Source organism: Pan troglodytes, chromosome X (genome assembly GCF_028858775.2).
Source record: "Pan troglodytes isolate AG18354 chromosome X, NHGRI_mPanTro3-v2.0_pri, whole genome shotgun sequence".
Classification (NCBI taxonomy): domain Eukaryota; kingdom Metazoa; phylum Chordata; class Mammalia; order Primates; family Hominidae; genus Pan; species Pan troglodytes.
Window position 1 is genome coordinate 33,122,662 of NC_072421.2, and position 12,095 is coordinate 33,134,756.

The window sequence follows — 12,095 nt, forward strand, 5'->3', positions numbered from 1 at the left end:
AGCACCAGTCCTTATTTTGCAACTGAAAGCAAGTCATTTAACCTTTCTGGACCTCAATTAACCTGTAAACATGCATAAGTCTAGTCTCCTTAGGAAAAAAAGAAGCAAATCATCTAAAATGTTTTGTTTCTATGGGCTGTGCCAATAGGCAAAAGTGTCATTACTGAGTTTAACATCCCAGATATTTTAGGATCAATTTATCATATAGAACATTAAAAAAAAAAGTTCACGGACACATTAATTATCTAATTAGGTCCTTCAAATAACTTGGTATATTTTGCCATACAACTTTCAGATTTTAGTTTAGAAACTGAAGTTATAATCAATATCTAAAACAAAAATGTTTTAGGCATGAGTCTCACAAAACTGCAGAGCAATCTTATCTGTTATCTATTTTCTTTCCAGAGATGTGACACAATTTAACTTCATCTGGACAGCAGCCATAAAAAGAAAATCAAACAAACAAAAAACAGAAACAAACTGAAAAGTAGAATATAAAATAATAATTCAGGTATGTAGATCAGTCAATTTATCCTCCTATGTAGTTAGGATGCAGGAAATAGCCGAGAAAGCAAGCTTACATTCTGTCTGCTTACCCTGGAGGGAAAAAACGGACCAGGTGAACTGAGGCATTTCAAAATGCCTCTACATTATACTTGAGGACAAAGATATTCATTTATGAACGCTTTACTTGGGGGAAATTATCTTTATTAAGATGGCATTCACTTAAAAACAATTTGCCATTCATTTTGCCTGGTTTCTACAAAAGTATAAATTAAAGCTTTTTTTGAAAAATCCCTTAAAATAACTGCTACATGATTAGGAACTAATCTCCTGGATAAATACCAATTAACTAGATAATAGATCTAGTTTTAACCTAGGCTGAGTTCCTTACTCTGATAATTACCTACGTGTAAAATAATATCACTGAATTGCAGGAATAATTTGCTATTAGAAATAATTATCTTCTGACCCAAGATCATCAGACACTTTTGCAAATCTCAGTGTAAAGAGAAAAATTTATGCAATAAATACAACATATGTAGAAACTGTATAATTATTTAGGAATCGACTAAATGTACCTTAGATAGTTAAGAAACTATGTGGTAGAAAGCTGAATTTTAAATCCCTTAATTGTTTTGGGTAAATAAGGATACCCTAATGGGTAAAATTGGAATTATTAAAGATCATCAGGATGGTCACGTTTATTATTAAGAACAATTCCAGGAAGAGCTAGGTAGAATTTTTAAATGATATTGGAATGTCAAATTTTAGTTACTGCAATTATTTGAATTATATACCATTCACTCTCTCAACAAACATTTATTGGTTACTTATTGTATCCACGGTATTTGCTACAATGGAATCTAAGTAAAATATAAAGAAGTATAATAATAGGCTTCCTTTGTTTTGACTGGCAATGAGACAATTTATGTGAGTGGCATGAAGGCATACAACAAAATGAATGTAATGTAATTTACTGGCTGAAGTGGAATAATGATTATTGGGAAGGTAGACATAAAATTAGTGGAGAATGAGAATAATACTGAATGCCATAGGAAGCACTTGGGTTTTATTTTGGAGGTATCTGGATTTATGGGAATTCGCATGTCTGGAGAGACATCAAAAAGCATCATTTTAGATATATTCATTTTAGTAAATCAATTAGAAAGGAGGGCAGTTCTCTCCACAGTGAGGTATATGGCTCAGGTTATGGACTTGGCAATTCGAATGAACATGAAATGACTGAAATGATGGCACTTGCCCAATAATACAATCTAATTATAATAAATAAGGAGAAGAAAGTAGAAGAAAAATTCACAGAACTAGAGATGTCAGGTGGTAAATTCTGTTTTGAAGAGGAAAACAGGAAGGTAATTTTACATTTCTTAGGTTTGAGATAATGTTTATTATGGAATTTTTCCTTGTCAATAATAGATGACTACCATCTCCATCACTACCTCCGCCACCATCATCATCATCTCTACTATCTTTACCTCTCCCACCATCACTTCTACTCCTCCTACCCACCACAATCTTCCTCCATCTTCATCATCTCTATGGTCTCCACCACCAAACAAGAATCGAACCACTGCATTTATTGAATGTTTACCACCTTAAAGGCAATGTATTAAATGCTTATTTAATCCTCATGACAGGTGTTTTATAAAGTGAGAATACTGGAATCTGAGGCACAGATAACAAGTAATTTGCCTGCGCTCATAAGCTAGTAATTAAAACAGGCAGGTTTCACAAATACCACAGGTTCTTACCTATAAGTGAGAGATAAACACTGAGTACACATGGACACAAAGAAGGGAATAATAGACACTGGGGCCTATTTTGAGAGTGGAAGGTGGGAGGCAGGTGAGGATGGGAAAACTACCTATCAGATATTATGCTGATTACCTGAGAGACAAAATTATCTGTACATCAAACAGCCACAACACGCAATTTACCCATGTAACAAACCTACACGTTTACCCCTTGAACCTAAAATAAAAGTTGGAAAAAAAAAAAAGGGCAGCATTCAAACCTCAGTAATTCTGATTCCAAAAGCAATGATTTTTTCCATATTTGCTACTTCTCTAGACACACAGGCAATGAATTATAACTAAAATATGTGTGCAATGTATAAGTAGGTATGGTTAATTGGAAGGAACAAATGTTTGCATTTGATGAACATTGAGGCAGTTGCTGGATGCACAAGCGGAAATAGCTTTAGAGATATAAAGCTTTAATTTGAGGGAGAGTGTCACATCTGGAGCTACATGATTTGGGAGTCACTCACTTAGAGCCAGGCTCGAATCAATGAGAGGAGATAATCCAGATAAAGAAGTCAAAAGACCGGGCATGGTGGCTCATGCCTGTAATCCCAGCACTTTGGGAGGCTGAAGTGGGTGGATCACGAGGTCAGGAGCTCAAGACCAGCCTGGCCAAGATGGTGAAACCCTGTCTCTACTAAAAAATACAAAAAAAATTAGCTGGATGTGGTGGAGGGTGCCTGTAATTCCAGCTACTCGGGAGGTTGAGGCAGAGAATTGCTTGAAACCAGGAGGCGGAGGTTGCAGTAAGCTGAGATCCCGCCACTGCAATCCAGCCTGGGTGACAGAGCAAGACACTGTCTCAAAATAAAAGAAGTCAGAAAGGCAAAGAGATGGATCTGTGTGATACTCCCATAGGAATAAGGCAGAAGGAATAAAACAAGTCAGGTAAAGAGTCGTGGGTGACAACTTGTAGTGTGTCACAGAAGCTGGAAGAGGACATCATTTAAATAAAACACTATTCAACAGATGGTCAAGACCTCAATATTCAGTGAAATATTAGTGGGCTTCAGATGATACAAAAACGGGGCACTAGCTAATATAAAGCTTATGGTTATATTTGCATGATGCCTCTTTAATCATTACAATACTTTAACAAGATTCCACCCTGTAGACAACTATCAATTAATGAATTTGTTCCTAAATGTTTGCCTTTTTGCTATCTTCGTTCAGTCTAAATTTATCAATCAAGTGACGTACATAGAGTGTTCAGATAATTTTGCCATCCAAATCAGGACACACTTGAGAGTGAAAGTTGATGCTATATATAATTATGCTGGGACAACAGGTGTAACTGGGATGGCTTGAGGTAAATCAATAGGATTACCTTAGTCATATATCTATGAAAAAGACATTTTACTATACAGCCCAGGTTTTGTAGCTACCTCAGTTCAAATCCGGTCTCAGGTACACTGTAGCTGTGTATAATTTTATAAAGTAATTATAGCCATACCTATTTTGGGAGGTTACTGGGAAAAATACATGTGATGCCAATAAAGCACTGAATCTACTACTGAGCACATAATAAATCCTCAATTTATGTTAGCTTTTATTTGAAGAATCTTTCTTTATGTGCCCAATGGGACTTCTCATTTAGGCACATACAAAAATTGCCGAAAACTTATGATACAAACAAATTTTGGAGAGAAGGTATTTCACCACTAGCCACTCTTTCCTGAAAACAAAAAGAAGTCAGAACACACTTTTTTTTTTTCCAACACAATCCATTCTCCAAACAGGAGCCGATAATAAGCTTTTGAAGACAGAGATTGACATGAATCAGCTTGCTTTGTTAATTTCTGTATTAGGCAAGTTCTGAAGACATTAAAAGTGTTAGGCAACTAGGTGTCCCTATTACTCTGTTTGGAGAACTGTTGGAGGGTTGTTGGAATGTTGCAAAATATCCATAAATCTGTATGTCCACTAAGCGTTGTCTATAAACACATGTTTAATGTGACAACAAACAAGTTAATGTACATCTTACTAGGAATAATAAAAGAAATTCATCAAAAGCTTCACGGATTTGTGCCATTATGCTTTTCACTCCATCAATTTTTGTTAGATTTTCTATTACCATCATGAGTAGAGTGCTTGGAAGTTCCTGAAAGTTGTTGCCACAAAAAGAATGCTAATATTCATAAAGTTTGAGAGCCATTTGACTGGAGCAAGGGTCGCCAAACTTTTTCTGTGATAGGATAGATAATAAATATTTTAGGCTTTGTGGACTATACAGTCTGTGTTACAACTATTCAAACTCTGCCGTTGTAACGCGAAAGTAATCATAAATGATAAATAAATGAGTTTGGCTGTGTTCCACTAAAACATTATTTATAACACTGAAATTTGAATTTTATGTAATTTTGACATGTCGTAAAATATTATTTTTCTTTTGATTATTTTCAACCATTTGAAAACGTAAAAACACTTCTTGGCTGATGAGCCATACCAAACTGGCAGCATGCTAAATTTGGTTAGCAGGCCTTAGTTTGGTGACACCTGGACTAGTGGATTTGCTTAGCCCAAGCTGACACAACCAGGGAGAAAAGGCCCAGTGATTTACTTTGGAATTATCAAAGTAGGTCATAAGTCATTAGTTAATAGAGAAGTACTAAAAGTCCCAAATAATATATTTGAATAACTTTTCTAGATTTATTTTTTTCTTAGAACATCTGACATGGTATTTTTAGATGTGTGTTCTTTTCAAACTTCTCTACCCTGGTATACACAAATTCTAATGTCAAGTGTTCCATGAGTTTCTAAACATATGCTGCTTAAAAACATACGGCAGATTTTAACGTTCTTTCTTAATCTTAGAATTACAATAACTGGAATGAAAGGGAAATTGTACCTTTTAAAATAATTTTTATGCCAGCTTTGCACTCATAAAATTTTATTGCCATCATTTTAATATATCCCGATTTACATAATACCTAACTTATCTAAAATGCATAATTCTGAATAGTCACAAAAAGATCAGTTAAAAATTCTAACACCTTCAAGATAAGACTTTATAAATATCGAAGAACAGGAAATCTGTTCTGTAATTACTCCTGATTTAGGATGCGCAGACTGAGACATCATGTTCTCGTAAACTAGCAGGATGGATCCCATCTATTATAGGTGTACTTCTTCATGAAAATGCACTTTCCGTTATTGGAAAAAAAAAGACATTTAATGCAAAACTAGGGACTCAACAAGCAGGCCCTTTATAAGGAAGAAAAAAAAAAAAGAAAGAAAGAAACTTTTAGGATTAAAATGCTACCACAGTAGTTTATCACTTATAGTTTCTATAGTTTCTTCTTTCACTCCAGAAAACACCATTTCCATTAAGCATTTAGTTTCTGTTGCGATAGTGATTTCTTGGGAAAGTTTTAAAATGTACTTCATAATTTTTCTCACTACATTAACTGACATTACAGGTACCCGAGGATTCTGGAAACATTGCTGAAGTGAAAACACCACCAACAAAACTGCTGTAAATGAGTTTTCTCCACTTCATTTGCAGATAAAAGCTTAAGATGCTCTCACCTTTTCCTAATTTCAGAATCCACAGTAATCTGCCTCTTCTTTTGGGGAGGTGGTGGTGGAAGTTCCTCTTGAGCATGCTTTACCAGGATTTGTTCCCTTGTGGTCACCGTAGTTACTGTTTCCATTACAGTTGTCTGTGTTAGTGATGGCTGAGTGGTGGTGACAGCCTGTGAAATCTGTGAGAAGTATTGAAACAGAGGTCAGACATTGCTCGAAAGACTTCAGTAAAGACTGCTTGGAGTGGCAAAGGAAAATAATGAGAAACTGTTCTTGCTTGTTGGTAGATTGACCTTCAGATCAAAATAGCACCAAATTGAAGCCAAATAAAATTGTTTTATCTGACTTAAGTTTGGTTGACTGAAATAGCAAAGGAAAGTAATCTCAACATCGAAAGTAAATTTAGTGCCCCTTCAATATGTTGGTCAAACTGTAGGAAATAAGGGGTGGGGGCAGAGGAGAAAAATGTAGAGTATAATTCATTCTGATAGTTAATTGTACATGCTGTTTAAAATGTTTACATTAATGTGAATGTTACTAACGTACATCAGTACCAATTCCATTGCCTAGAACATTTTAAATGCTTATTAATTGTTGTAGAATGCATTTTTGGTTATCATACACATTGATTATTTTATGTTATACATTTTTAAATAAAATTATTTCAACTTGGTAATGAACGACTCTTTAATCAAATAAGTGAAACAGCTTTTAAAATTACAATAAAAGGTTAACATAAAGTACATATTAGTCCATATATATCTTTATGTTGAATGTTATTCAAATGTTTAAAAACACACTACTCTTGTTTGATTTAAATTAGTGATTATATTCAAATATTTGAGTTCCCATATTCATCACTGGAGACACTTCTTGGTTTAGAATCTCAATTACCTCCTGTTCATACTTTTGGCAGCAGGCAGGGGGCAACAGTTCATCCATCTTTGGAATAATACATTTTGTGAGCCAAGACATGAGAGGCCATCACCTCAATACATGGGCATTACGAGATAGACCAGTCATATAATGGTGAGACAATCATTCCTTATCATATTCTCCGTCTCACAGAGCTCCTTTCATGACGATTGTAACGTTACCTCTTGGGATGGTAATCATTATCCTTCTGGCAATCCAACTTATTTGCAAGGTCTGTTTCCAAGGAAGTCACAAGAGGCCTGCATTGAAACTGCCTTTGGTTACAAGCAAAGGAGCAGGGATCTGGCTGGGTCAAGATTCATTTTAGGAATTTTCCTGAATTTGCCAAGAGGTAAGGGAAGGGTTTGTAGTAATCTCCCTGCCTCATACACGAGGACTGATTCCTTTCATGTGAGGAAATGGGAAAAGCCTCAGGATCTTCTTATTTCAGCTTCCAAATTGGCAATGAACAGTGAAGGAATAAAATCTTTTCCATGATGTCTTAAGTAAAAATTGCTTTGACATACATAGCTTAAAAAGGCTACCTTTTGTTAAAGACATATCTTTACCTATGTGAGGGACTGAAGGATTTCCATTTTGGTAGGCTAAAAGGATACTAAGAGTTACAGTTTCTACATTTGCCAAGCACAGGTTTTATCTTCTCTAGGATCTCCATAGACTCATTATTTAGAATCAATCACTGAACATCAAACAACTTTAATTATAGTCTATTGACAAGTTATGTCAAGATGAAAGCAGAAAGCAACATAGCTCTAAAAAAAAGCTTAAAATATAAACTCAAACATTGCACCCAACACAAAACGACCATTACGTGATAAAATTAGGTTTATTTCTAGTCAAAAAGAAAATGTAGTTTTTAGTAGGATTCCAAGAGCATTTACTTTGTAACTTGAATATTTTTTAACCATGAGAAAACTTGCTTTGTGAAGAAAATGCAGTTTTTAGTAGGATCCCAAGATAATTTATTTTTTTATTTGAATATTTTTTTAACCATGAGCAAACTTTCTTTGCATACAGTGGAGGCTAGAAGATAATATTTTGCAGATTAAGAAAATACCTAATTTTAAACATACAGACCAGAATGCAGAGATTCCGAAAATACCAAGCTAATTCATGCAGTTATATCCAATCTCATAGAACATTTGTGCTACTAAAAATTTGACTCTTAAATTAATTTCTGTAATATTAATATTTTCTTGGTATCTACTTATAAAATTGGATAGATGTGCCCATGGAGGGTAAAGGGAAATGACAACATGATATACTGTGAAGCTGCATTTAAAAATATACTAAACCTTTTAAGGAAGAAAAATGAATCATTTTTAATAAAAGAGTGGTAAGACATGAGTCTGTAATTGTTCTATATAATAATCACTACTACACTGTAATTGAAAAACACTACTTCATTTCCTTCAGGATGGAGAAATAAGAAAACTGTGCATTCACCCTGTAAATATAGGGTAGAACTCATTACATATAACAAATTAATAATCACTCTCAAAACCTACTTCATACAATCAGAATAAAAAACAATCAGTCATGTACTAAATTTCCTTATGGCTTTTGGTTATTGACTATAACTATTATTGCCACGTAATTATGTGTTAGAATCATTAGGAAATATAGACAGGAGAGGGACTATAAAGGCCATTTAACATAACCTCCTGATTATTACAGAGCTCACTACTCCCTGAAACAGAAAGCTCCTTTCTTAGCATGCAAGCAAACTTTCCCCATTGGGAAAGATGTTCTTAACAACCAGAGGAATCCTGCCTGATTAAGACTTCCTCTTGTTAAAACTTGTTTTGAGTTCTGAACAAAAACAGAGTAAGTTGAATATCATTTCTACCGGATAGTCTAAGATTTGAAATCTAATAATCATGACCCTGATAAATATCATTTTCAAACTCTATAATGCCAGTTATTTGCTAGAAGTAGATATAATTTGATTCGCCATCCGAAACCAATGTTTCTTGGCTTTGGACACCATAGTCAATCAAAGAATTCTAAAACTGTGTAAGTTATTCAGCAGCTGAACCACAAGGTTTCTATAAAATTCTAATGTTTATTGAATATATATTCACTACAGGACATTCAGAAATGAGTAAAATAGAAACTCCATATTTAGGAACCTTACGGTAAAATAGGGACGATGATAATCACACAAATAATTGTGAAGATGAATGCCACATGAAAAATACCAGTATGCAAAATAATTACACCAAACATACAGTAATCAAGTAATTTTCTCTTTAAATGTTATGAAAACAGATTTCTCTCAGCAAGCATTTTAACATTTAGATTTAATTTGATGCTGAAGGCTAGATATAATATTTATCCTTGTTTATAGGGTCTTTATAACAGTAACTTTTGGAAACAACCTCATGTCATAGATGATGGTTTAAGTAAATTATGGTATATGAATGTGGATGGAGTATTGTATTTCAAATATTTTAATGTCATTGGAAAACGTTTGCTTTACAGTATTGAGTAAACAATGCTAGACATAAACATTGGTTGGTTTTTGACAGAAAAAGTAGAGATAATTTCTGTTTTACAGTGTATATTTCTGTATTCCTTTAGTTTCCAAATTTCTTCTATAAGATATTATCTGCAAAATGTTGCTTTTGTAAGCAAAGAAAAATTTTGAAAGTTTTGCCAAACTGTTGATTTAAATCTATCATTTCTATTTATATATTAAGATCTATGGAATTATACTCCTGTCACTCAGTGCATTAGAATGAGGAAAACTTCAAGCATGGTAAGAATAACTTAGTGCCTTCACTAAAATATTTAATATGGCAAAGTCAAAACTAGAATAGAATATAGTTTGACCTATATTCAACAATCTTCGTATCTAGCTAACTATACTTTTACCCAGTCACCTTTCTTCATTTTGATTATGAGTCTATTTAAGACTCTAAAATGATATCATGAAAAGAAAATACATTTCTTTTTAAAATACTATTCATTTTAACTGCAAGTTAATTTCCCTAGTAAAAATGGGAAATAGTTTAGAAATACTTGTCTTTACATTTGGGAGCTGATTCCTCTTAGAGTGGTTATAAGTAGAGGCATTGGAGCCGGTCTCCACAATTATTAAACACCAGATCCATAGTTTATACACTGTGACATTTGGAGTTGGTTGGTTCTTATCTAAAATCTGTGCATTATTTTCTTCATCTTTAAAGTAAGAGTAACACATTTCTTCACAGGTGTGTTACAAGCAAGGACAGCTTCATGGGCTGGTAATTTATGCAGTTGCCCAGGGCCCCTGCTCAGGAGGCTTCCATGCTTGTTTTCAAGCTCTGCTTCCACTGTCTTGAAATTCTTAGGTTTTGAACAGGAAGCCCTTGTTTTCAGTTTGCACTGGGCCCACAAATTATGTAGCCAGTCCTGGTTTTGAGAATTAAATGATATAATATCTGAATAAAATAAGTGCTCTATAATAGTAAATATCAGCAGTAACCACTATCTTTTCTAAACGCTCAGGGAAATTTGAAGAATTTTTCTATAGTCAACCTTCTTACTCATAAGATTACATATGTTAAAAAAATTTAAACTTTAAAATTTACATTTTCTCATTCTGAGAAAATTGGAAGAGCATTTGCCAGCATCCTGATATTATTCCAGGGTGCGCCTCTTCTTGCAGTAACATTGTGTTATTTTGATAGGCCTGGAAAAAACAAACTATGCTCAAGCAATGAAGTTCTTTCTTTCCATCTTCTCTTCCACTTGTTTAAAAAATGCACATTTAAAAAAAGAAACATAAGTACATCAAAGCAAATTTAAAGAATACAAAAGGACATACAATAAAATAAAATACTTTTTTTCTACCACTGTCTCCAGTTTGTTAGGAATCACTACAAGTCATGTATAACTTAACAACTGGGACACGTTCTGAGAAATTCATCCTTAGACAATTTTGTCCTTGTACGAACACCATGGAGTGTACTTACACAAACCTAGATGGTACAGACTACTATACAGCCAACCTATGTGGTATAGCTTATTGCTCCTAGCTACAAACCTGTACAGCATGTGACTATACTGAACAGTGTAGGTGCAATGGTAAGTATTTGTGTATCCAAATATATCTAAAGGTACAATAAAAATATGATATAGAGACTTGGGCATAAAACAATCTTTAGAAAATTTTTTAAAAACCCACAAAATTATACCAACAACACTCTTGGACAACAGTGCAATAAAAACAGAAATCAATGTTAAGCAAATTACTCAAAACCATACATTAAAATGGAAATCAAACAAACTGCTCCTGAATGACCTCTGGGTAAACAATAAAATTAAGGCAGAAATCAAGAAATTATTTGAAACTAATGAAAATTTAAAAAGATGTAACATACCAGAATCTCTGGGACACACACAAAGCAGTGATAAGAGGCAAGCTTATGGCACGAAACACCCATATCAAAAAGTTAGAAGGATCTCTAATTACAAAACGAACATCACAAGGAACGAGAAACAAGAGCAAACTAACACCAAAGCTAGAAGACAGGAAATAACCAAAATCGGAGCTGAACTGAAGGAAAATGAGATGCAAAAAAGCATAGAAAAGGTCAATGAATCTAGGAGCTGGTTCTTTGAAAGAATTAATAATAAAGATAGACCACTACCTAGAATAATAAAGAAAAAAAGAGAGAAGACTCAAATAAACACAATAAAAAATGACGAGGGGGATGATACCATTGACCCCACAGAAATTAAGAAAACCCTTAGAGACTATTCATAATGAACACTCCTATGCACACAAGCTAGAAAACCTAGAAGCAATGGATAAATTGCTAGAAACTTACAACTTTCCAAGTTTGAACCAGGAAGAAATGGAATCATTGAACAGACCAATAATGAGTTCCGAAATTAAATTAGGAACAAAAAGCCCACCAACCAGAAAAAGCCCAGGACCAGACAGATTCACACCCGAATACTAACAGATACAGAAGGAAAAGCTGGTATCATTCCTATGAAACCATTCCAAAAAATTGAGGAGCGGCTCCTTCCTAATTCATTCTATGAGGGAAGCATTGTCCTGATACGAAAATCTGGCAGACACACAACAAAAAAAAAGAAAACTTCAGGCCAATGTCCCTAATGAACATAGATGCAAAAATAGTCAACAAAATACTAGCAAACCAAATCCAGCAGCATATCAAAAAGCTAATCCACCATGATCAAGGAACTTCTATCCCAGGGTTGCGAGGTTGATTCAACATACACAAGTCGATAAATGTGATTCACCACATAAACAGAACAAAAAATCAAAAACCACATGATCATTTCAGTAGATAT

At 34.1% G+C, this 12,095-nt stretch overlaps 1 protein-coding gene across 14 annotated transcripts in view; it reads right to left on the minus strand.

Annotated features, from left to right (window-relative positions):
- DMD (dystrophin) overlaps window positions 1–12,095 on the minus strand; it is a 2,616,526-nt gene that overhangs the window by 1,419,778 nt on the left and 1,184,653 nt on the right. For all 14 annotated transcript variants that reach the window (XM_063804906.1, XM_063804905.1, XM_063804907.1 and 11 more), the window contains one exon: window positions 5,853–6,028. In XM_063804906.1, the coding sequence (XP_063660976.1) occupies window positions 5,853–6,028 (176 nt within the window). The remainder of the gene's footprint in view (window positions 1–5,852; window positions 6,029–12,095) is intronic.